This window comes from Orcinus orca, chromosome 5, assembly GCF_937001465.1.
Source record: "Orcinus orca chromosome 5, mOrcOrc1.1, whole genome shotgun sequence".
NCBI classification, from domain to species: Eukaryota; Metazoa; Chordata; class Mammalia; order Artiodactyla; family Delphinidae; genus Orcinus; species Orcinus orca.
The window spans coordinates 27990151-28016794 of NC_064563.1; the positions used below are offsets into that span (position 1 = coordinate 27990151).

The 26644-nt window shown below is 53.8% G+C and overlaps 1 protein-coding gene across 3 annotated transcripts in view; it reads right to left on the minus strand.

Annotated features, from left to right (window-relative positions):
• The window catches only part of SPSB4 (splA/ryanodine receptor domain and SOCS box containing 4), a 63475-nt gene extending 40595 nt beyond the window's left edge, over positions 1-22880 (minus strand). Inside the window, exons 1-3 of one of the 3 annotated variants that reach the window (XM_049709891.1) lie at positions 21941-22880; positions 17343-17503; positions 16487-16558 (exon numbers count right to left, since the gene is read on the minus strand). In XM_049709891.1, the coding sequence (XP_049565848.1) occupies positions 16514-16558; positions 17343-17503; positions 21941-22634 (900 nt within the window). In that variant the 5' untranslated portion in view covers positions 22635-22880 and the 3' untranslated portion in view covers positions 16487-16513. Of the gene's footprint in view, positions 1-11113; positions 11307-16486; positions 16559-17342; positions 17504-21940 lie in introns of those variants that run through there. The other 2 variants (XM_049709892.1, XM_004278237.3) reach the window with 2 other exon arrangements.
• Between the last annotated feature and the right edge of the window lie 3764 nt (positions 22881-26644).

The window sequence follows — 26644 nt, forward strand, 5'->3', positions numbered from 1 at the left end:
GAGAAATTGAGACTTGGTTTCTAAGCATTACGGTGTCCCAGGGTTTGGTCCTGAGACCTCTTCTCTTTAGTAGCTACATCCATTACCCCAGGGATTTCACACTGTGTCATGGTTACAAAAACCATCTATATGCTGGACCTCTCCCCTGCACTCCATATCCAACTGCCTATACAGCACCTCTTCTTGGATGCCCTGTGGGCATCTCAACCCTTACATGTCCCAGGTTCAGCTCCTGACAACCCCCCCACCAACCTGCAGTCCTGCCCATCTTGGATAAAGGCACCTTCATCCTTCTAGTTGCCTGGGCCCCAAACCTGGGAATCATCCTTGACTCTTTTTTTTTTTTTTTTAAAGTGTTTTCAGCCATTCTCTAATGTGGTTTAATTAATTTATTTATTTTTGCTGTGTTGGGTCTTCGTTTCTGTGCGAGGGCTTTCTCCAGCTGTGGCAGGCGGGGGCCACTCTTCATCGCGGTGCGCGGGCCTCTCACTATCGCGGCCTCTCTTGTTGTGGAGCACAGGCTCCAGATACGCAGGCTCAGTAGTTGTGGCTCACGGGCCCAGCTGCTCCGCGGCATGTGGGATCTTCCCAGACTGGGGCACGAACCCGTGTCCCCTGCATTGGCAGGCGGATTCTCAACCACTGCGCCACCAGGGAAGCCCCCATCCTTGATTCTTTGACTTTTCTCTTGCTCTCAAAAAGAGAAAGTGTTGGTCCCACTTTCAGAATACATCCAGCATCAGCTACCTTTCGTCACCTACACCATTACCATCCTGATCCAAGCCACTAGCATCTCTCATTTGTATTGAAACAGCCTCCTAACTGGCCTCCCTGCTTTTACCCTCCCCCCTCCCCCCAAAAAACTTATTCCCAAGACTGCAATTAACGTGATGGCTGAAACCTAAGGCAAATCAGGTCACTCCTCTTCCCCAAACTCTGTAGTGACTCCCCATCTCGTTCAGAGAGAAAACTGAAGGTCATACTTGGTCTGCCTCCCCCCACTGCCTGGTTCCTCTCTGGCCTCACCCCCTGTGCCTCTTCCCTTCACCTTTCAGTTCCAGCACACGTGACCATGTGACTCAGGGCCTTTGCACCTGCTGTTACTTCTGCCTGGAGAGCTCTTCCCAGATACACCCACATGGCTCATTCCCGCTCCTCTTTCAAGTTCTTTGCTCAAATGTCACTTTCTCAACAAGGCCTTCCTCAGCCACCTTATTTAAAAATTGCAAACTCCAACTTCCCCCAATACACTCTAGCCCCACCCCTGCTTTATTTTTCTCCATAGCACGTATCACCAGCGAACAGTTTACTATTCACTGATGGGCTGATTGTCTATCTCCACCTACTAAAATATACGCTTCATAAGGACAGGGAGTTTTGTCTGTTTTGTCCCTGCAGTTCTGTATCCCCAGTGCATGGGATAGTAGGAGGTGCTCAATTAATATGTGCAGAATGAGTTTTTAAAAAATTACTTGCCCGGGGTCGCATGGTAGTAGAACTGGGGTCTAAATTCTGGGCTGACCATGTATATTCCCAATCTGGGAGGCAGTGGAGCGGGGTGGGGGGGGGGGGCGAGAGAGGTGTTCTGCTTAGTATTCCCCTCAATTTATAAACAGACTAGAAGGGCAGAAGGAGCAGAAAAAAGGGGTGGGTGGCCAGCATCACCCAAGACTGGTGTTCCTGAATGTCCCCGTCCCTCCCACAGTAGATATACCTACATCTCACTTGCTGCTTTGAAGAAACAAAAAGAGCAGTTCCAAGCAGGCTCTAAAGTGACTCCCCAGGTCACCCAGCTGATTAGTGGCAGAGCAATCAACATCCACAAACTCTGAAAAGATTTCTGTGAACTCCCTGAAAATTGGTTTTCTCAAAGATAACTGGCTTTTGACAAATTCCCTACAGAATAAGGTAAGGGCTTCTGTCCAAGTGCATTCATCATCTCATCTGGTTCCTGACCCTGAGGCCGCTGGCACACACAGACCTGCTTGTGAAAGTCTGCATAAAGAATTCATTGCAGTCGGGCTTCCCTGGTGGCGCAGTGGTTGAGAGTCCGTCTGCCGATGCAGGGGACACGGGTTTGTGCCCCGGTCTGGGGAGATCCCACTTGCCACGGAGCGGCTGGGCCCGTGAGCCATGGCCACTGAGCCTGCGCATCCGGAGCCTGTGCTCCGCAACGGGAGAGGCCGCAACAGTGAGAGGCCCGCGTACCGGGAAAAAAAAAAAAAAAATTCATTGCAGTCGAAGAAAATGATAGGGTCAGTTGTTAGAAACACCCCATGTGCTCACCGTCCTACTCTGCCTCCCTGCCCCCACCCTGTCTTTCACACTCCACACCTTTGCTCCAGCAGCCCCCATGGCCTACCTTGCTCCTCAGGCTCTACCCAACCTGGCAGAAGTCCCTTCCTCTGCACAGCCCTCCCTGATTGGATATCTGTGTCCCCTGTGTGCCCTCTGTCCCTGTCTGAGGACTGTGGGAACCTGGGGCTCCTACTCGACTGTTCTACTCTTGCTGGACATACGGACTGGACCATGTCAGCCCCTCTTTGCAGCTGCAAGGCCTCAGCCCAGGTCTGGCCTGCTGGGGGAGGTAGAGAAGGCTCAGCCGGTGTTTGGACAGTGCATACTGACCGGCTGGGCGAAGAGAGGATTGGTCCCACACTCCCTTTCCTTGAGGACCAGTAACCTCTAGCTGGGGTTGGCCCCACTCTTGGGGGATGTGGGTGGCCCCATAAACAGGATCGAGGTCGCCAGGAAAGGCTCCTGGGTGCACCGACCGGTGCCTGAAATCCCCCTGAGTGTCTCATCCAGTCACGAAGGAAGCACGTTGCAGAATGGTCCCATTTGTGGGCTTTTTTTATTTATTCAGTAAATTTATTGAGTAGATGGAATAAGCATAAAGAGAATAAGATAGGAATCTGGAAATCAGTATTTGGATACGGACACAGATGCACTTGTGTATGCCTAGAACACATCTGAGATGCTCTACAAGAAAGTGGTCAGGGTTTCCCTGGTGGCGCAGTGGTTGAGAGTCCGCCTGCCGATGCAGGGGACATGGGTTCGTCCCCGGTCTGGGAAGATCCCACATGCCGTGGAGCGGCTGGGCCCGTGAGCCATGGCTGCTGAGCCTGCATGTCCGGAGCCTGTGCTCCGCAACGGGAGAGGCCACAACAGTGAGAGGCCCGCGTGCCGAAAAAAAAAAAGAAAGTGGTCAGAGTGGGCCTGTCTTAGTTGGGGTTCCCCTGAGATGAGGCTTTGGGTGCCAGTAGTTTTGGGGGGAGGCAATCTCAGGAAATAAAAATGAGGGAGAGGGGAGAGTGAAACAGGAAAGGGAGGAAGACTAGAGAGGGTGTGTTAATGAGTGGACATAGCCGGGGGCTCGTGCTCGGACCCTCTGGGCGGCTGTGTAGAACGCACCTCAGGGCTGTCCCACTGGAGGCCGGGGAGCCAGGGACACTTATCCACTGAGCCCTGTGCTCCCAATGGTTGAGGGGTGCCCTCAAGGTTGTACCTGTGTCCTGCTGAGTGGCCACCTGCAGCTCCGGGGAGAGCAGAGGGCTTGGACGCTGCCCTTCCGGAAGCACCAGGCCTGGGACTGCCCACCACTGTGGGGTGGAGGGGATGGGGGGTGGGCTCCCCAGGGATCAAATAGGAAATGGGGATGGTTAGAAAGCATTAGACTTTCCACAGTTCTATCCTTCTGTAAGTGTTGATTGGAAAGGACATTAAGCACAAAGAAGCAGGAAATTCACCTCTTCTCCTGCCACCTAGATGCCGTGCGTGGAGCACAGCCTTCCAGCGTTATTTTTTATAGTGTGTGTCAATGCGGTCCCTGTACTTTGTGCCGTCTTTGTGTGTCCCCATGTAGCACGGGTGATGCCTCCCCTTGGAGCTGGTGCTAACAGCTCAGCTGTCCAGGGGAGGGGGATGGGCGGCCGCCAGCCCACTTCCAAGCCAGGCTTGGGAAGGAGTTTGAGGTCCAGATGGAACTCAGAGGGGAGGGCGGCCCCCCACCCCATGGCACAGAGTGGATTTATCGCTGAAACCGCGGCCTCCGTCCCAGCTATTAAACACGGTGCTGCCCAAGGGGCCAGCAGGGCCTTAAATCTCTGCCCTGGGGTCACTTCCATTTTCCTGCTCACTGAGCACGACCAAACTTTTGCTTCCTAAAGAAAAGTCTATCCTTTAAGGTTGTAAGCGCAGAAGTGTCCCAGCACCCGGATCCCCGCCACAGACAAGGCAGGGACTCCTCAAGGAGGTGGCTGGAGACACTCACCACCCCTCTCCTCCCGCCGCCAGGTGGCAGGTGGGCTTGGCACTCGGCTCTGGGCCCAGGTCCAGCTCTGCTGCCCCCAGCCAGCCCAGGCAAGCCCCTTCGCCTCTGGAGCCGCTGCTTCCTTGCCTGGAAAATGGGTACGTCACACCTGCTCCCCAGGACAACTTGAGGATCAAACAAGGACATGGATGTGAAGCAGCTGCGACGGTGCCTGACATTGTTGGGACACCAAAACTGGGGCCTCAAGAGCACGCCCTGGACTTTTCGCCTCCTGCTGGGTCCCTCCCCTGGGTCCCTCCCCTGGGCCCACCTCCCTACGTGGCCTACCTCCCTCCACCATCTGCTCGCGTCCTGTCTGCCCCCGCCCCGTCCACAGTCCCACCCCCCCAACTCTGCTAACACGGAATCCTCTGGACACCTGGCTTTCACATGCTCTTCCAGCCCCTCCCTCGCCTCCCACTGTCTACCTGCTGATCTCAACTCCGAGGGAGCGAGCTGCACGCCTGCTGCCCCACCACCGTCCACACTGCCTGCCACGGGAGTCCCACGAGGACAGCCCTTCTTCGAGACAGGCCCAGAGAGCTCGTGCTCCGAGCAAGGGTCAGGCGAATTGCGGGCGAATTGGACTACAAGGGCTCAGAAGCCCTGGTCCTCTGTGTCGCATGGCACCTCTGGGGCAGCTGTCCCTGAAGCTCTGGGCAACCTCCACGCCCAGCCCTTCCCCCCTTAAACCCAAGGCTTGCTCCTGTTCAGGACCAACGTTCCCACGTAAGACAGCACGGGCTGTGGGTCAGCTGACCCGGGAGGTCAAAGCTCAGCTTCATTTTTCACCAGCTGTGTGACCCTGGGCAAGTCCCTAGGCCTCACTTTCCCCAGGAGGAACGTCACTAGCAGCCTAGCTGTCTAGTGCTCTTAGGAGGAAAAGATGCTGATAACAGAGCCTGGGACACGGTCTCATTATTATAATTGTCACCATAGTGCTGGCTTGTTGAGTGTGTCCTACGTGTCACTTTATAGCTATTCTATTACTAATCCTCACTCTGCAAGGCAGGTCCTATTAGCCTTGTTCTACAAATGAGAAAACTAAGACCCAAAGGAGGAATTTACCCAGAATCCTAGCCCACACCTGCCTGGTCACAAAGACTGTGCTCTTCAGAGCCGTTACCTCTTACATGCACATACCGTGTGCCAGATGTGTAAGCCCTTTACGTGTATATTATGACACGTATGGGCCTTACAACAGCCCTTTAAGGTAGGTACTACTATTATCATCATCGCCATTTCACAGATAAGGAGACAAAGGAACTGAGAGGTTAAGTTATCATACACAAGGTTACACAAGGTTAAGTAACATATACCAGCAGCAAAGCCAGAATTGGAACCCAGGCAGTTTGAGGCCAGAGCCTGTGGTCCTAACTGCTACCCTCTGTGTCTCTTCCCTGCTTTGCCTTCCTTTGTTACATGTGATCCTTCCAGCAACCCCTGAAGACAGGTAGTATTAACCCCATTTCACAGCTGAGGAAACTGAGGCTCTGACACACAGCAGGTGTGAAATTAAACCAGGAGACAATGCATTTCCAGCTGTGAAATAAAATGGCTCAGAACTTTCCTCGAATTCTTTCTCTGTTATGACCTTCTGGAAAAGCTCTCACTGGGGGATGAGGCTGCAGTTACCTTAGTGACACTGTATTCCTTTCTTGTCCTCCAAGTCCATGCTCTAATGGCACGGCCCACTCTGCAGACTCTAGGCTTGCTGAAGCGCAATGGATGCCTTAAGGACGCTGTAGATCAGACACAAGATCAGACGGCAAAGCACCAAGAAACCCTTCACCCGGAATTCTGCTCAGCTCCGGGGCTTTGGAGAGCGGCTGGCCGTGTGCCTGGCTCTGTTTGCAGGAATTGCACCAAACACCTTGGGAATCCCTGGGGAGAGGACCTCCTGGCGGCAGACCAGCAAGACAAACACTGGGATGCATCTTGTCGGCTCCATGCCCACAAGGAAGGGAGACATCATTAATCGAGCAGTGTTCTTTCCCACAGAGGCAAGGTAGGGCCTCTGGATCCTTTGCAGAACAATGTTCTAGTCAGCACTTATTGATCAGAACTACATTTCTCAGCTTCCTTGCAGCTAAGAGTGGTATGTGATGTTTTAACCACTGAGCTATAAGCAGAAGCAGAGTAGGGTATTTCTGAGACATCCTTTTTTTTTGCGGTACGCGGGACTCTCACTGTTGTGGCCTCTCCCCTTGTGGAGCACAGGCTCCGGACGCACAGGCCCAGCAGCCATGGCTCACGGGCCCAGCCGCTCCGCGGCACGTGGGATCTTCCCGGACCGGGGCACAAACCCGCGTCCCCTGCATCGGCAGGCGGACTCTCAACCACTGCGCCACCAGGGAAGCCCCTGAGACATCCTTTTAAAGAGAGACAGTGTGTCCTCCAGCTCTTTTTCCATCCTACTTCCTGGAATGTAGGTGTCAAGGCTGGAGGTCTGGCAGCCATATGAGACCATGAGGTACCTTAGAGAACGAAAATCACAAGCCGGGAAGGTAGAGCAGCAGGCAGGTGGAGCCTGAGGCACTGATCACCTCCTGGAGCCCGACAGTATCCTTGGATTGCCTGTTTCCAGAATTCTCTTAAGTGAGAGAGAAATGAACCTCTACTCGATTTTAAGCCTATTATTAGGGATTTGGGGTTGCACACAATCAAACCTAATTCATACTGATATACCTCTAACCCTCAATCATCCTCCAGGGGTACTTCTGGCATGCTCTCCAATTTGCAGGCCCCTGAATCTATCAAGCTGCTTTGCACCCCGAGCCAGTACCTGCTGCATGCCGTTCTTCTGTCTGAAACACACTCCCCCCCTCCTCTAGTTGGCAAACTCCAACTCATCCTTCAAGACAGCTCAAGTGCTCCTCCTAGAGAAGCTGTCCTGGATTCCCAGGTTAGAGTGCATCCACCTTCTGAGTTCTTATGGTGCTCTGGGTCCCCTGCTCACCCTGTCCTGTAATTACCTATAGCTGTCTCGGGGGGCTCCTGGTAGCAAGGCAATGTCCAAGTGTCCCCATGGGCCCAGGCAAGGAAGCACAGTGAAAGGCTGTAGACAGAATGAACAGTGTCTGAATGAGTGCCTGGAGGGTCAGACAGGCTCTGCTACAGAAGCTCCAGCAGTGGCTCTAGCCAGGGAAGACTTCCTGGAGGAGGAGGCAGACAGTGGCACAGAGCACACCAGCTCAGGCTATTGGGCCAGGCTACTGCCTGTGGCACAGAAAGCAGACACCACAAACCCTCAAGAGATCTTTATATATGGCTTAATGGAATGTCTCCAAGACAGTCTCTTAAGCGTCTCTGTGAGGTCACGGCCCCCAGCTGCTGCCAGGCCTGGATCACCAGTTGGTAGTGATTGACAGGCCAGCTGCCTAAAGAATCTCCAAGGCCCCAGGTCAGGCGGGGGAGGGGTCAGGCATTGTTGGAAGCTGAGCCTACTCTGTGCTGGCGCTGTACAGCCATCTGGTTTGGGTCAGAGGTCTCCAGGGACAGGTTTGATTTATAGGCCGGTGCAGCCGCCCAGGGGGCATGGAGGGAGGGCACAGGGAGGCCAGGACGGGGCGGGGGTGGGGAGGAGGAGGGAAGGGCCAGGCAGGGTCCCCCTCAGAGGCTGAGCGAGCACCGTGCTTCTGCTCTCAGCCTCGAGCACCTCAGGTTGCTTTTAATAGAGAAACATCGCAAAAGAAAGTACTGGAAGAGCCAAGAAGTCTTTACTGTGTGCCCACTGTCTACTGAGGGCTGCATCTCAGGCTGTTCCTATCTGGGAGAGGAAGGGAATCCACGTGAGCGCCATCCAGGGCAGCCCCCCTCCAGCGCTGAGCTGGGCTTGCCAAGCTGACAGGTTCCCTGACCCCTCTCTGCCACCCTCCAGCACGGCCATCGTTAGCCGCCCTTTGCAGGTGATGACACCAAAGGGAAAGCACAGAGAGGCCGCAGCCCGGAATGGCAGAGCTAGGATTCAAACCCAGGCTTTCTGCCTGACTTCCCTCTACTCTGCAGGGCCCCCAGAGGATTCCGGGGTTCAGAGGAGGAGAGGTAAGCGGCGGGCCGGAGTCTAAGGAAGACGAGCCATGGAGAGAGGCATCGGAGGGCTGGTCACTAAGAATGCGGTCGTGCCTTCAACTTTGCTGAGTTGTAAAGCCCCGCACACCCTCCATCCACCCAAGTGCGCTCCAGCAGCACAGAGCAGAGCTGTCAGTATGGACTGAGGTCACTGGGGAGCACTTTACAAACGAAGTTGGCATCTCTCTGAGCCTTGAGAAAGGACAGCTCTGGGCAGATGGAGATGGAGAAGATGGCATCCAGGCAGGAGGCACAGCACAGGCAAAAGCGGAGGTGAAATCTGCCTGGTGAGATGTGAATGCTGGCCTGAGCACTGGGGGCCCGCTCTTGTGACAGAAGTGCTAAGAAGCCGGCTCTGGTGAGGGAGGCCACATACAAGGTCCATCTCCTTGGGTCTGCCCCGAGAAAGGGGTGCAACTAGGAACCCTCACTTCCCAGGGCAGAGTCAACTGTGCTCTCAGAAGGCCGAGAACATGGGGCCCATGCGGGGCTGATGCCTTTCCCATGTCCTCTGCTGGACACGTTCTGGGATCGAGAGAGGCACCACCAGGGTCCTACCGGGGCTGGTGAGGGTGGGTAGCGTGGGGACAGCAGTGACTGTCTCCTCAGAAACCATGGAGCACAGTTCCCCTGGGCCCCTCCATGTACCTGGCACCCCACCACTCCAGTTCCTTGGATATGTGAGGTGCTCCCACTGTCTAGTGAGGGCACCTGGGGCTCAGAGGGGTTCTGTGGCTGGCCCAGGTCACACAGCTCTGCAAAACCTGGCCCTAAGCCCACACCTAGAGAAGTTCAGATCATCACGCTGAGGCTAAACAATGAGAGCAGGGAGCATTTCAGGTGTTGAAAAACCTCACTGTGATCAGACGGAAGATACCAGAGGCAAGAAGGAAACTTTCAGGACATTTGAACCTGAAATGGGAATCAGACAGACTAGGGTCCACATTCCAGTTCTGACCCTGTGACCACTTGGCCTCTCACAGCCTCAGTTTCCCTATCCATGAAATGGGGATGTTAACATGACTCACCAAAAAGGATTGAATGGAATTGCATATATATAAAGCATTTAGTTTGGGGCAGGGAAGTGTTTAGCAAACGGTTACTTTGACGTATCTTCACAGCCACTTCTGCGGGGAAGCCCACCAGGCATATGGCGGGACAGGTGGCTCTGGTGGGCTTCAACTCCCCTTTCCATGTTCTGCGTGTCTTGGTAGGGACTTCATGAAAAGCCAGAGCCAGACCTGAGCCATGAACCCATGCAGGGCTGGGGTGCAGCAGGCAATCCATCATCCACAGTCAGCCAGTCGAGTCACCTCCCAGCGAGGAATGCAGATGAAAGCCCATTTCATCATGAAACTAGACACCAGGCTACTTCCTGCCAAGGGCACCCCTTGCGAGATGCCAGAAAAGCCCCGCTCTGGCCTTTGACCTCTGCCCTTGGTTTGTTTATACACGGCGGGGCTGGGGTCAGAAAATGACAACCAGACCCAGGCAGACACACACATGTGTCAGGGACAAGGAAAGTGTTGGACAACTCCCGGGGCATGAGTACATGCCGGCGAAGGGCCACCAGGTCAGGAGGAAGGAGGAAAGAGCCAGGGGCCCCCGCATGGTGGCCACCAGTGCCGTTCTGTTCAGCTGCAGTGGGACAGAATGGACGGAAGCCGCCTGCGTGCTCAGGGCTGCAGGGACAGGGGAAGAACACACCCACCCCTTCTCCAAAGAGCCTACTGCCCAGATGGACAGACAGGACAGACACCCCAGAACCTTAAAATCACCACTGAGGGCAGTTATGATTACAAGTCAAAACGGACACTCAACCGGGCCTCGTGAAGCAGTCTCTACCGCGATCCGGGCCACCATTTACAAAGGGCTCTCAAGGGTCTGGTTCTATTTCATCTCCGTAACAAGCCTCTTTCTCATTCCTCCCCTTTCACCCACAAGGAGGTGGAGGCTCCGCGGGCTCAGGGATGCTCCCAGGGACACAGACTAGCGAGGGGTTTCCGCTGCTCCCCCAACCTGCGCTGGGTGTACCGGAGCTCTTGCTTCTCCGGTGCAGCTGCCCCTCCCCCCACCAGGGCTCCTGACCCCTGCTGTCCCCCAGGCCCTCCTCCTTGCATTCCTGGCATACCTCCTGTCCTTGCCCCCTCCTGGCTCTCCCCACCCAGTTCCCCAAGTATTCCTGGTAGTGTTGCTGCCCAACTCTCCCTGGGCAGGCACCTGTGCTGAATCTTCTTCCTGACCCACCATCCTGGAGCTGGGCCCTAGCCCAGCTAACTCATGGGAGAGCTGAACCTCCTTGCAGCCCCAGATGGAAATAGGCCCATGAGGGAAACAGTGGCCAACGCCCTTTCCGTGAGGCTCCCCAGTCCTCCCAGTGGCTCTAAAGCAGCACTGTCCACTAGAGTTTGGGGCGATGATGGAAATGTTCCACATCTGCCCTGCCCGATATGGTAGCCACCAGCCACACGTGGCTATGGAGTACTCGAATGTGGCTACTGCAACTGAAAAACTGGATTTTTTTTTTTTGTTTTTTGCGGTACGCGGGCCTCTCACTGCCGTGGCCTCTCCCGTTGCGGAGCACAGGCTCCGGACGCTCAGGCTCAGCGGCCACGGCTCACGGGCCCAGCCGTTCCGCAGCATGTGGGATCTTCCCGGACCGGGGCCCGAACCCGTGTCCCCTGCATCGGCAGGTGGACTCTCAACCACTGCGCCACCAGGGAAGCCAGAAAAGCTGGATTTTTAATTTTATTTTCATTAAACTTAAATGTAAGTAGCCACACGTGGCTAGTGGCTACTGTATTGCACAGCACAGCTGTATAAAGTCTGTCATCCAAAAGATCAGACGTGCAGACAGCCTCTGGATGTTAGATACCAGTGAATAATGGACTCTTCCAGGCTATCTTGTCTAATCCCTTCTTTCCTGTGATGGAGAAACAGAGGCACAGAGAGGGGAGGTGATTCGCCCAAGGTCACACAGCCATTGCCAAGCTGGAGGGGCCCAGCCAGGTTTCCTGGCTCCTAGTGCAGTGCTCCTTCCAGGACCTATCCCCCCCACCTTTTCCAAGCACCTCCCGACAACTAGTACCTGTAAACCTGGGACAACTCTGCTTAGCCACCAGCACCCCCCCTCACTACATGACCCCGCACCCCTACTCACTCCAGCAGCCTCCTTCCAGCCAGGCATCTCAAGGAGCTGACTTCCAGCCAGTGCTGCGTTGATGGCATGATCAACTGGGAAGCTTATAATACACACACACACTTTCCAGGGTCCATGGATTCAGAGACAGCCAGAACCTGTGTTTCTCCCACTCTCCCTGAGGGTCGCTGAGGTCCAGGCAAGTGTGCCAAGTGACCAGCTCCAGGATTCCCCACAACTAAGGGAACCAGCAGGTGGGACCTGACCCAGAGGCACCAATCAGAGGGCTGGTGGGAACCTCTGGCTGCGCCTGAGAAGCGCTGACCCATCAGAGGCGCTCAGGACTTTAAACCAAGACCTGGGAAAATAACGTGTCAGCTAACAGGGAGGCGGAAGCGGTCAGGGACCAAGGAGGGGTCAGGGTCCTGGTGAGCTATCCCCAAGAGATACCCAGATTATGAGGGAATAGAGATGACACAGGAGAGGCGGGGCACAGGTGGACGGGAGGGGGTCTGGGGCAGACGTGCAGTGGAGGCAGCAGTGGGGTGCCTGAGAGCCTCCCATTCCTGGACCTGCCCACTACACATGCAACCTTACGCCCACCCCTTCCCTCAGGCAACTTGGATCTCCTGGGGTCTGGATTTCCAAGGGAGCCTCAACTAAACGTCCCTCCCCTTTTCTCGATGCTTGGCCCCTGGGTGAGCTTTGTGAGTGGCCCCGGGCTGTGGTTCTGGCCCCTCACCCCAGAGGGAGCCACCCTGAGGGGGAAGGCCGGGATCCCACATGGCAGCCCCAGCAGGGCCCAGGCAACAAGCAGAGGGCTACTGTCCACCTCAGCAAGCACTAGGGCAAAACCGCCCTCACCCTGGGACACCATCGTGGATGCATTTTGAGGGAGAGACCTCAACCAATGGCACAAGATCTGGAATGCCGCTGTGGCTCCGAATGGATTGACTCAAATGGATCCAAATGGGTCGATGCTTCTACTTAAAGGACGACCATGTCTCTGCTGGCAGCTCTGGCCCTCAGTGCTCCCTGGTGAGGTCATGGGCCTTGGAGGTGTGCGAGATGGGGACCTCAGGTGCCTCGTCAAGTGGGGCCCCAGGATGGGGCAGCCTGTACCCGTTGGGGTTCCCAGCAGGCAGGTCACGAAGCGGGGCTCGCAGCTCTATTTATAGAAAGCAGCTGCGGAGGAGGAGGAAGAACTGGGGAGAACCGGCTCGGCAGTGTTTTCCAAGCTCACCCTGTCTCGGCTTAATTTCATCCCAAGCAAATAAATCATTAGGGAGGCACCGAGTCCCGGGAGATCCGATGAAGCAGGGCCATTAAACGGCACAGCCTTAACGTGAATTATGGACGGCCTCAGACAAGCAGCCTTATTAGTGTCTGGGTTAGGCCATAACTCATGCTAACCGCCCCCTGGTCTTAACCAAGTGAGGAGACGGGGAGAATCAGCCGGCTCCCTGGCCGCAGGCATAGCCCAGCAGGCTGTCTGCTCTCCCAGCGGTTCGAACACCCTCCTGCAAATGTGCTTTGCTCTGTGCCTTGCCTTCCCGGCAACACCCACTCCCACGGGCAGGGGTGAGGACGGATGATCTGGCTGCGCGGTATTTAAGGGTGCTCACAGGCTGTGGCAGTGGGAGCCGCCGGCACCGTCGTGTCGGGGAGCCCTTCTGCGGAGCACAGGACAGCCGAGGCCTGGGACCACCCACAGAGCCACGGCAGACTCACATGACCCCGAGCTGCACGGAGGTGAGAGGCGTGGGTTCAAGGTTGCCGGATGGCTGCCTGCCAAGCTCCTGCCATGAGCGGGCTCTTCATCCCCCCTCAGCCTCAGTCTCCTCACGAGTGACGTGGGAGAGCAGTGCCTTGTCATCCGTGGATGGAACGAGATAACACGCACAGAACGCTCATGGGCGTTTGCACGGGGCCCTGGCAGTTTAAATCAGATGGCGCACGTGCCGTGCTGAGCTGGCCTCTTGTTCAGTGCTCACGCGATGACTGTTTAACACAGAGCTGTTTCTATTTGCGGTAATCCCTTCCCAAACGAAGTCACCCTCGCGGGAAATTCATGCATAAGAGTATGGATTCACTTGGCGACGAGCCGTCGTGGAGGCCTTGCCCTGTGCCCCCTCCCAGCGGCACCCAGGCCAGTCCCACCGACGCCCGTCGGCAGGGGTGAGAACGAATGGTCTGGCTGTGCTGTATTTAAGGGTGTTTCCATGCAGTGGCAGCTGCTGACACCGGCTTCGGGAAACCCTTCTGCTGAACAGACTGCCTGATGCCTCAACAGGCTGCATCATCCGCGGCGTCAGGAGCTTGTCAGAAATGCAGTCTGGGGCCCTACCCAGACCTGCTGAGTCAGAACCTGCTTCTAACAAGATCCCCAGAGGACGTGAGTGGCACGTGAAAGTTTGAGGTGCGCAGCCGACTACAAGTCTATGGCGAAGTCCCAGCATCACACCCACCGTACAGGACGGAGAAGTTAGGAAACCTATGCCCGGGTCATCCAGGTAGTAAATGGAGAGATCAGTTATGTCTGGTCCTGACGGCGCTGAAACCCCTAGTTCTGTGGTCTGAGCAGGAGGGGGGTATCTGACATGTGGGAGGCACTGAGAGGCCACGGAGGGTCTTCCTATGTGTGGATGTGGGAGTGGGGAGCACCTATTCTAAATTGCCCCCAAGCTCCAAAGGCCCTTCCACCCTCACCCATCATTCTCCTCCTGAACTCCTACGTCCTCCTTCACCTATGTCGGGCTTTTCAATATGGACTCATAAATTGCACTGAATGCTTACTCTCTTGTTTCTGGCAAGGTGCGCTGTCAAGGAGGGATTGGAGGCCTGGGTTTTAGTCTGGTTCTGCTGCTCATTAGCGGGTGACCTTGGGCCAGTCCTCCCAGCTCTCTAGTCCACTCAGCTCCCACCTGTAAAATGTGGGTCTTGCACAGGCTGCTGAATGGCCCGTTCCAGCCCTAAAGCCTGGGGCCTGTCTTCAAGCCCTGCTAGTCCCAGAAAGGTGGAGACCGGCCGTCTCCTCCTCACTCCCTTTCCTCCATGGTCCAGTAGCGGCCAGCCCGCAGCCAGGCCTAGCAACCATCTGTTCAGAGGCAGATGCTGGTCTTCAGGCCCACCACCTCACAGCCCATCCCTGCTGAACACACGTGCGGGCACAGCTGGCGAGGACATCACTTGTTTGGACATCCGTGCTGAACACATGCTCACCAGGCAAGTCACCCGCGGGAGCTACAGAGCGCTTGAGCCAGACATTTAGCTGGAAGCCTTTAAGGCTGCTTGCAGGGAAGGCTGAGCACTCCCAGCTCACCTGTGACAAGCTCACAGTGGCCTCTGAACCTCAGGCGGCATTTCCGTCATGCATCCTAAAGAGAAAAGAGTCCAAAACCTCCCCAGACCAATGTATTCCCTTGTGTGGAATCCCTCAGAGCTCACAGTGTGGACCCAAATTTAATAACAATAATTATTTCCACATCTAATAACACTAAGTAACTTTAACAGCCTACGGGAGGTATAATAGTTACAACCGGCAATTTTTAAACCTACCTTTTTCAGTACCTTCTATGTGCCCGGCACCAGCCTAGTCACTTTCCATATATGACCCACGATCCTGATGGATCGTGGCAAAGTCAATTTCTATTACTATTACAGATGAGGAAACCGGCTCAGGGGTGAAGTGACTCACTCAAGGTCACAGCTAACGAGCAGCCAAGTCAGGACTGGGCCCGGGGCTGGGAGATCCCTGAGCCGCAGTTCTTCCCATGACACCAGGCTGTGAGCCTCTGAGAAAGACGGCAGCAGCTCTGCGGTGGCCCACGGTGACACCTGTCCCAAACGGGCCTGCGTTTCAAAGCTCCCTTCTGCAGGCAGGACTTCCTGGACTGAACCTACTCATGACTGTGTTAATTATGGGGAGAAAAGCCCTCAAAGCAGGGTCAGAGCGTCTGAGTGAAACCTTTTTTCAGCTGAAAGTCTGTTCCTTTTTAGTGGGAAACAAAGGGTAGGGGCCAGTTTCTGAATGCTGAGATCCTGAATTGAATTGCTGGGCCGTCATGCAGCCTCTGCTTGGCCCGGGTGTGGGGACAGATGTGCTGTGCACGGTGCACAATGAGGGGTGGAAGTGGGTCACTCGGGGTCAGGCTTCAAGGGGGTGACAGCTCGGAGCCAGCCTCACTTCGTTCCAGGCAACTATGACTCCAGTCCTGCTGCGATGGAGAAAACATGCACTTATTGAGCACCTACTATATACTCCGCTATGAGGGTGGCTGAGGCGGCTAGGATGCAGTCCCGCCTCAAAGAACTGCCACTCTCAGCAGCAGCAGCAATAACAAAAGAGCAAAACACACCTCTTATGGACCTGCTCTGTGCAAGTAAGGGTTCTCACTGTGCTGACATACACCCCATGTAAGGACTGACTGAATTATATATCTCAAATGATCGTGGTCCAACAATGAGTCTGAAGCCGTCTTAACTGCAAATTAATGTGACTGTGCCGTATTTTAAATCAGAAACCAAATCTTTCACAAGCATTCATCGGATGCCCAAGACGAGCGCAGCACTGGACACAGCACAATCAATGATGCAGGCTAAGTGTGTGATATCAACAGCTCCCCTCCACCCCGCACCTAACGTGAGCCACATGCTGGACCACGCTGCGTTTCTGTATCTATCTTAATACTCACCAACCCTGCAAGGTACATATAATTATTCCCACTGCACAGATGGCAAAACAAAGGCTTGAGGATGTCAATTAGCCAGCAGGGGGCAGAAATAAAATTCAAATCAGGACCAAAAGTTTATTCTCAAAGACTGGAAACTGCCTAAAGGTCCAAAAATAAGGGTCTGGATAATCCAATTATGACACAGCCACACCATGGAAACCCATGCAGCTGTTAATAAGGAATGAGGCAGCTCTACATTAATCATATGAAACGATCACCAAGATCTATTAAGGGGGAAAACGAGGTGCAGAGCGGTGTTCACAGTACGATCACATATGTGTGAAACTTCTCTGTCATAAGATTCTGGAAGGACATAGGAGAAAGTGATCCTGGTGGTCACCAGCAGGAAGAGAGGCTGGGGAGCTTCGGGGTGGAGGTATTTCACCAGGCACGCTTTGGTAGCGTTGAAATTTGTTGCCACATGCATCCTTTACCTTTCAAAAGTATTTTAAAGTCCCCAGTGTGCCCGCTTCCCCACACATGCCTCCTGGCTGACCATCTGTGCCCTGGGGAGCTTCATACCCACCCAAGAAGGCATACACATGTGGAAAAGTGAGTGACTGGGGCAAAGCGGGGATTGGGGAGGGGGGGATGGGAGGAGGACTCATTCTTGAATTGGGGATGCAGGGGACAGAGCCCTGGGTTGAGGGCTGTGGTGAGCTGGAGTCAGGGCAGAATGATAGGGTGCGGGGCAAAGGGGAGACCAGGCCTGGACCTGGCTCAGGAGGGGGAAAGAGCAGAGTCCAGAGGATGGTGCCACTCAGGAGACACAGGGGAGCTGGGCAGGAAGGTCATGAGTGCAGTGCACACAGCTCTGGCAAGGGGACGGTGTCCTTGCAGCCATCCCGGTAGAAAACTCTCTGCCCTTCATCAGTACCAGAAGCCTTGGCTGGACGCCAGCCTCCTCTGCTGAGCTGATGTGCCAATAAATGCTTGTTGGCAGATCAATTAAACCATCTAGGAATGACGTCTGGAATGACAATTTCCCTGGCTCGAAGCAGGTGGACAAGGCTTCCCTGCCCGCTGGGCCTGAGATCCTGGGGTACCCGCTCCCCGTCCCCGCTTAGTCAGCCCTGGGCTCGGACACCTGCTCTTTGGAATCGGCGGGCACAGTGGAGGCAGCAGGGCCGGCCCAGGTAGCAGGAGGCACGGCAATGGTCACGACGACCTGGGTTTCAGGGCAGCTCTGCCACTGGCTATAAGATGGGTTTAATAACAATGACGTTGCCTCAAGGTTTATTGCGTGGGCTGAAAAAAAAAGAAAATGAGTAAAACACTTGGCCCAGGGCACAGAACTTGGGTGGATTCCCCCAAACATATAATTATTATGACCCTCAAATCAAAGCTGCTCTGTCTGGGGTCCCCTCTCCTCTTCCTGTGTCACTCGCGTACTACTCACTACCACAAGAACTCCAAGACAGGAGACAAAGCCGTTCTGTCAGCCCTCCTGGCCGCCAGCATGTGGAACGAGGTGCCAGGGGCTGGAGGGCAATTCCAGAAACCAGCCCGGAGCAGATTCCAAAGGCCTGGCCCACCCCACGGGCCACCCTCACGGCAGTTGGGACATTTTCAGTGACATTCTCCTGTTAGCGACCGAAGGATGCCTGATTCACAGCCACCGCTGGGGCTGTCTCTATGCAACTAGCTTTTCAGAACGCCTCGCGGAGTGCCGTGCTCAGTCAAGAGCTTGGTGGGCTGGAGGTGAAACCGGGGGCAGGGACAGCATCTCAGGGCCTCCTCCAAACTCACCGCTGAAGGAAAGGGTCCAGTCCTTTGCTGAGTGGCCACCCAGCCAGGTGGAGCAGCCTCTCCTATTCCTTCTCTTCCTGCCTTGTCTGTAAACGTCTCCACAAGGGACCACTAAGCCAGTGTGCCTCAGTTTGATCCAGTTATTAGCTGTGTGACCTTGAGCAAATTACTCAAGCTCTCTGGGCTTCAATTTCTTCATCGGAAAATGAAGATGCTAATAAAGGTATTAGCTCAAAGAGTTGTTACAAGGATTAAACGAATTAAAATTTGTAAAGTGCTTAGAATCTAGCCCAGCACAGACTAAGTATCAGAGAAGTGTTGTTAGCGTGGTGCTGTGATTGCTGTTACTATTTGACCCTGGACCCAGTCATCCGGAGCCAGCTGGCCTGTCTGCCTGGCCTCGGTTCTGCACTTCCCAGCTCACTCGGATGGCAGAGCCCCTGGGCATCCTGCAGCTCTCTACTGTAAACCCCCCAAGACGCTGAGCTGTTTCGTTCCATGGTGTAGCCGAAGAACACATCTGTAATAGGAAAAATGCACTTCCAGGAGCTCTTGTCCTCCACAAACACATACTTCAGAGTGACAGACAGTCTGCTCTTCCTAAGTCTTGCTTTCATAGTCATAAAAATCAAAAATTGAGAAAATCATGCCCATTAACTTCCTTCCTACACATTAGAAGGGAAGTCTCTTATTGAGGCCACTTTTGTTTTTATCCAGAGGTGAAGCCCCGGACCTGGCCCAGCTCACCTAGTTAGTCAAAGCAGCGAGCACCAGTCGCTGTGGCCCTGCTCTGTGCTGGCGAGCTTTATCACGCCTGTTTTACAAAGGAGAACACTGAGGTCCAGAGCGAGGAGGTAATCATCGTCCAGGGCCTCCTGGTGAGTCCTGGGACCAAACTCTAACCCCATCTGTTCTACCCCCCATGGCCTTGTGGGGAAGCAACCCCAGAGAGCGGCCCTGCTTTTCTGCCCTAGAGCCTGTCTCTAACTGTGGTCACCTAACCCCCTTGTTGGGTCTGAATTTGGGGACCCACCTTCGTGTCCACAACCAATTGGCTCATAATTCTTTTCACGCACAGAATTCCACCTTGGGTCACCCTACCTGCCCCAGAGACTCCCTAGGGCCAAAGCCTTCTCGGTGTCCAGGGATCCACTGGACTTCAGCCCAGGTCACTAGCTACAGGCATCACACAGTCCCTTCCCAACCAGCCCGTCAGACTCCCCTCAGCCTGTTCTTTGGTGGCTCACCCTGTAGCCAGGGCTTGTTCAAAAAAGCTGAGCTCCCCCTTTCTGCAATCACACCCTGCCCAAGATAGAGAACATCACTCCTATCTGGAGAAGGGGCCAGCACCATAGCACTCAAGCCTAATCCTGTCACCCAACAGGAGATGCCACAGGCTCGCATCATATGACATCCTGGCCTTGTCTCCCCTTGCCTCCTGGATGGGCTTTCTAGCCTCAGCCAACCTGAAAAAGTCACTGCCGACAGGGAGGATAGACTGCTCCAAGTTTTAGTCTCACCAAGCACCTCCAGCCACCGGAAGGATCCAAGAGCTCAGAATGCTCTGATCACGACTGTCCTCTCCCACCCAGCCTCCACCCTCAGCAGCACACCAAGCGGAACACCATGGCTTGAATACCCTTGATCCTATCCTTCGTGGCTGCAACCTTGTTAGCACCTTAGTTTTGTGCCAGTAAACGACTCAACAGACAACAGTCCAAGTGTGAATCAATCCCCAAGAGGAAGCCCACCTTGGGGGCCCAATGGTTGGCTCAGGTAATTCCTCTGGGTATCAGTGCCAGCCTTTAATCCCAGCTACCATAGTATTGGTGCCGTCACACAAGATCTCACAGCAGCTATGAAAGGGACCTGACACTGTCCCATTTTACAGATGAGTAAAACGAGCCCTAAAGCATTAGAGTGACTCACCAAAGACACAAAACCACTGAGCATTAGGGATGCAGTGGGAAATGAGGCATGTCAGATCCCAGAGCCTTGGTACACCAAGGCCATCCTTGTAGTCCAGTGATCAGCTCTGGCAAGTAGATTTTCCAATTCCATTTAAAGAGAGTATTTGTTGTTGCTGTTGGTTTTCTAAGCACTGGGGTTTGCCTGGTCATCATGTCTTTGAGGGTTCTCAACATTCTCCACAAGGCACTGCGGTGACTAAACTAGCCCGATTCAGGACACACTCATCCTCTCTTTACTTAACCAGTTAATCAGAGAAAACAGGCCACTCTGCCATTCAATGGCAACCTGAGTCCAACAACCACGGAAATGAAACATGAGCAGAAGTGTCGCCAATGGTACCACAGAGTGGAGCACACCAGCCACGTTCTGGTGGTCTGTCGCCCTTGAAAATGGTCAACCCACGCTAACCTGAGTCAATGTCAATTTTTACTTGAGTAAAATCTTGTTCTTGACCTCTTTTCTGGAGTGTCATGTCACTCTCAGCCCCTCAGCCAAAGGGGGGAGCATGGGAAAAGAGTGGGCTTCGGAGGCTGACCGACCTGGGGAGGTTCGGGTTCTGGTTCTCCATAGCTCTGCTCTTGAGTTTCTCTTCTCTGAAGAGGGGCAATTATATCTCTCATTTAAAATGAATAAGCTAGGGGCTTCCCTGGTGGTGCAGTGGTTGAGGGTCCGCCTGCCAATGCAGGGGACACGGGTTCGTGCCCTGGTCCGGGAGGATCCCACATGCCGCGGAGCGGCTGGGCCCTTGAGCCATGGCCGCTGGGCCTGCGCGTCCGGAGCCTGTGCTCCGCAACGGGAGAGGCCACAGCAGTGAGAGGCCCGCGTGCCGCAAAAAAATAAAATAAAATGAATAAGCTGGAATTCTGGCTTTAAGCGCCCAGCACTGGGAGTTTCGTCAGGGGTGTGGCAGGAAGCCTGTTTGGATGAGGTGTGTACAAGCTCACAGGTGACTGACTCCAGGCCCCACTCGGCTGGGATTCAACACGGGACAGGCGACCACATGCACCTCTGTCCAGAGGCCACCCTGCCTCCCTAAGTGACTCCCTCCCAAAACCAAGAACTATTTTCGTTACTAGGATTTTTAAGCTGCCTCACAGGACGGTTGTGTGTATTAAATGAGAGGAGGCCTTAGAGCTGTCAGCAGTCAAACACAGCAGCCTGTGAGCTTCTGTGCAACCTGCGAGGGTGTTTTGTGTGTCCACACGGTGTCTTAAGCCGGTGCCAACGTTAAAAATTGGAAGAGTTCACACAAAATCTAGATTTCTAGGTCCTCTTGAAAGAAACCAGAAGATTCCACAACTTGCGGCTCTCATTCCCATGAGGCAATAATCAGCCAGATGCCCCCTTTAACAGAGAGCTCAGCAGGAAGACCTAGATTTGAGTGTTCAGCCCCTGCATACAGTAGGTGTTCAATAAATGATAGTTATCACTACTTATTATTTATCAGTAACTCGAGTGCATGGGATTCAAGTGCAGGGACTGTGTCTTCTACTTGTCACTCTCCTCCCACTGTGAACTTGAAGCCAGAAACACGGGAGACATCGTTTTGCACAACCCTTACAGCGACTGAAACGTTCGTAATTTTAGCATCAACACCCAAATCACTTATTAGGCGCCAGTTCTAAGCACTGTCCTAAGCACGTCACATATGTTATTATCTTATTTGATTTCTCACAACAACCCGGAGTTAGATTACTATCATTGAGCCACTTTCGCAGAAAGGGAAACTGAGGCACACGCCAAGATCACCCAGCAAGCAGAAAAGAGTCAAGGTCCAAACGCAGGAGCCTGGCCTCGGAGTCCACGTCCTCACCACGAGTTCAGGATTATCCCAAGTGCTGATGGAGGATGGGGCCTCAGGAGGATGCTTTCCCCCGTCTCCCCGCCCCCCCAGTTCTGCCTGGGACAGGCAGCCTCTGGACCCACCGCTGTCCACCCCTTCCCCCCTCAGCAGGCTGCACTTACGGTCAAGGCCATTGATGTAGCGCATGGTGACTTCACAGTGGCCCCACACGGCACTCACCACCGGGTAAAGCTTCTTGCCCTTGAGGCCACGGAAGGCCACGCCCAGGTACTGGCCGTCCACGACGAAGCTGAGTGTGCCCTCGTCCATGTCCAGCACCACGAGCAGCGAGTCGGGCAGCGCGAAGGCCTCATCGGGCCCCAGGAAGGCGGGGTAGGCCACGCCGGGTCGGTTCTTGCCGTCGTGGTAGAGGCGGCTGCGGCCCAGGTCCCAGCCCCAGGACTCGGCGTCGCTGCCCACCAGCGCCGTGTAGCCCACCGAGTGCAGCGGGGCCCGCGCCGTGGCCACGCCCACCACAGCGTGTGTGCCCCGCTGCCGCGCCGGCCAGTGGATCTGCCAGGCGTGCAGGCCGCGGGCGTGGCCCACCTTGCCGCGGATGCCGTCCGTGCTCTGCGCCACCGGGTGCCGGTGGAAGGTGAGCCGGTCGTCATCCTTGACGAAGACGTTGAGCGAGCGGTCCTCGGGGTTCCATGCGTGGCGCAGCTGCACCGCCAGCCCAGCTGCCGGCATGTCCAGCAGCTGGTCCAGCCGCGCCGGCTGCCCCGGCTCCGCTCCCCGCAGCTCGCGCTTGGCCGGCCGCAGCGCCGGCTCTCGCACCTCCACCGACTTGAGGCTCCCCGAGAGCTTCTGGCCCATGGCTCGCTGCCGGGACGGGGCCGCTGCGGGCCACCGCTACCTCGTGGGAGCTTCCGGTCCCCGCAGCCAGGGATGGGCCACGGGGCTGGAAACCAGGCTTCCGGACCGTACACGCCCACAGCCTCTGCGGGGCTGGGGCAGGGGCCCAAGCTCCTGGAAGGAAGCAAAGGACGCGGGTTATTACAGCAGCCTCGACAGCCACTTATGCCCGTGCCTTGGCTGGGCCCTGGGCGTGCATTAATAACAATAACTAATGAATCGAATGATATCTGGCACTTATCTAGAACTTGCCATATCCCGGACACTGTTTTAAGTGATTCATATTTATTAGCTCATTTAATCCTTAAGACCTCCCTATAAGACATTCATTATCATTCCCATTTTATAGATGAGAAAAGTAAAGAGTATAGAGGAGATAAGTAATTAACCAACGTCCTACGGTTAAGAAGGGGTTGAGCCCAGATTCACACAGGCCGTCTGGCTTCAGAGTCTGTGTTCGGCTCTTAGAGTAGTCACAGGCAATTTTATTTTAGAAATAAGGACTGAGCCCAGAGAAGTTGTGATTTGCTCAAGATCACAGAACATAGAGAACCCCAATGCATTTGGTCCCAAGAAACAAGCCCTGTGCCAAGGTTGGGAGGGACAAAGTGCCCAAGACAGGGGGTCAAAGATGTTTAGGGTGTGGCCCATTGGTTCCCATCCCTGGCTGCCCTGGGGAGCTTAAACAGCATTTAAAGTGCAGCCAGGCTTGAGAAGCCAGACACTGAGCAAGGATCCACCAAGGTCACCCAGGGACGTGGACACGGACATAAGATAACCATCTGAGGATGGGGTGGGGTCTCCATGGGAAGGTGAGTTGGAGGCAGGGGGATGAGAGAGTTGATGCCCAGACTCTGGAGCCAGCGAGAAGTATATGCAAATCCCTCTCTCCATCGCTTAGCTGTGTGTCCACAGGAAGGTCTCTTTGCCTCTCTAAGACTCCAGTTTCCTCATTTGTTGAATGGGGGTAAAATGCTCCCTCCAGGTGCTGTGGGAAGCTAAGAGACAATATCAAAAGTCAAGCCTGAGATTCTGCGGGCAGGTTTTCCTCTCTGGCTCTATCTTCTGGGCATCCTGCATATACACCTTCCCTTTGGATGGGCTAGCTCTTTCTTTAGGCATATAAACATAGTTAACAGCATTGACCCTGGGCAACCTCCGCTGAGACAAGATCCTGGTTTTCAGGACTTGGCCACCATCACTAAGAGACTAGCCAGAATCCAGGGTGCTTGCGCTGTTTGGATGGGCCCCGGGTGTGGGAAGAGATGGAGAGCTGAGCCCTGCAACCTGTCCAGAGCAGAGGTGTGTGTCCTCCCCTCCCTGGTCTGAGAGCTCCTAGGCTTTCCTTGAGATAGATCAGGAGGCAGATGTTTTTCATGCCCCGCTCTGCCTGGCCATGACCTCCCACCCAAACAGTGGCACAGTCCCAGCCAAAGTGCCGTGCGGCACAGGCAGCAATAATATGCATTGCTTTTTTAACCCTCCAATTTTATTCTCGACTCCCATTTTCTTTCCTTTCTACGGTCAGACCCCAGCTTCAGCTCATGCTGACCCTATCCAGAGAGTTCTGGCTAATGTTTCAGGAAATACCAGAATACATAAAAATGTACAACACTAGACAGTTCTAAGAGAGCAGAATAGTTACTCCTTTTCATATCCAAAATCACCCAAAATAAAGGAGAAAGAGAAAGAGGAATGCAAATTTTGTCTTCAGCAAAACTAGAACACATTTGTAATCCAACCACAACTTACAAAGAGAGGCTGCCAAAAAAATGGTCAAGCGTTGCCAAAACCACTGAAGATCAAACGAGGTGTGAGAAAACACCTACAGAAGACACCTGTGGCTGCAGATCTCAGTTGAAGATGGCAGAGCCAGCCAGTAGCTGGCACTCCCTGAAGGAGAAGACCAACGATTCCTAATCGGGAACAATGGGAACAGGGTATGCGGTCTAGCCGTGGGAGCTGCCTCTGACACTGTGGGGAAAGAGGAGGGCAGGGCTAACAGAGAAAACTTTACAGGTCTGCCATCTTCACAGGAAGCAGTGTGCTGCTGAGGCAGAGCGGGAGAAGGGCCTGAACTGGGGGAAGCCCAGGGCTGCAGATCTCTGCTGACTGGGTAGAAGCTAAAAGAAATCACAGCCACAGTCCTGTGAACAGAGTTACCAGGAACCAGGGAGCAATCCTGCTCTCCTAAAATACCTCCTGGCATCTCCTCTACATGCATCCCTTGCAAAATGCTGATTCAGGAAGGTCCGCCTCTTCTAACTAGGAACCAGTACATGATGTAGTCAAAGATGCTGGAAAAGAAACAGAGGAGGAACAGAACAGGGAAAAATATGGTAAGCCAAGAAAACTCACCGTAAGAAAAAGCTGTCACAAAGCAGATAAAAATTGGGAGCAAATTTGTAAACTAATTTTGTGATCACTTATTTGAGAAGGGAGACAACTAGTACAGCCTAAAAAAAAAAAAAAAAAAGGATTAAATACATTTTTACATAGTTACAAAGGCAACCTCCAGAAGAACTCCAGAAGAATAAAATACAGATCTTCCAAACTGTCAAAAAGAACACAAAATAAAACACCATACTGAAAGATTTTGCTTTAAGAAGCAATAGAGACCAAGAACCAAGATGACGGAGTAGAAGGACGTGCTCTCACTCCCTCTTGCGAGAGCACCAGAATCACAACTAGCTGCTGGACAATCATCAATAGGAAGACACTGGAACTCACCAAAATAGATACCCCACATCCAAAGAAAAAGGAGAAGCCGCAATGAGATGGTAGGAGGGGTGCAACCACACTAAAATCAAATCCCATAACTGCTGGGTGGGTGACTCACAGAATGGAGAACACTTATACCACGTAAGTCCACCCACTGGAGTGAAGGTTCTCAGCCTCACGTCAGGCTTCCCAACCTGGGGGTCCGGCAACGGGAAGAGGAATTCCTAGAGAATCAGACTTTGAAGGCTAGCGGGATTTGATTGCAGGACATTGATAGGACTGAGGGAACAGAGACTCCACTCTTGCAGGGCACACACAAAGTAGTGTGTGCATCAGGACCCAGGGGAAGGAGCAGTGACCCCATAGGAGACTGAACCAGACCTAACTGCTAGTGTTGGAGGGTCTCCTGCAGAGGCGGGGGGTGGCTGTGGCTCACAGTGGGGACAAGGACACTGGCAGCAGAAGTTCTGGAAGTACTCCTTGGCATGAGCCCTCCCAGAGTTTGCCATCAGCCCCACCAAAGAGCCCAGGTAGTCTCCAGTGTTGGGTTCCCTCAGGCCAAACAATCAACAGGGAGGGAACCCAGCCCCACCCATCAGCAGACAAGCAGATTAAAGTTTTACTAAGCTCTGCCCACCCGAGCAACAGCCAACTCTACCCACCACAGTCCCTCCCATCAGGAAAACTGCACAAGCCTCTTAGATAGCCTCATCCACCAGAGGGAAGACAGCAGAAGCAAGAAGAACTACAATACTGCAGCCTGTGGAACAAAAACCACATTCACAGAAAGATAGACAAGATGAAAAGGCAGAGGGCTATGTACCAGATGAAGGAACAAGATAAAACCCCAGAAAAACAACTAAATGAAGTGGAGATAGGCAACCTTCCAGACAAAGACTTCAGAATAATGATAGTGAAGATGATCCAGGACCTTGGAAAAAGAATGGAGGCAAAGATCAAGAAGATGCAAGAAATGTTTAACAAAGACCTAGAAGAATTAAAGAACAAACAAACAGAGATGAACAATACAATAACTGAAATGAAAACTACACTAGAAGGAATCAATAGCAGAATAACTGAGGCAGAAGAACGGATAAGTGACCTGGAAGACAGAATGGTGGAATTCACGGCTGCGGAACAGAATAAAGAAAAAAGAATGAAAAGAAATGAAGACAGCCTAAGAGACCTCTGGGACAACATTAAATGCAACAACATTTGCATTATAGGGGTCCCAGAAGGAGAAGAGAGAG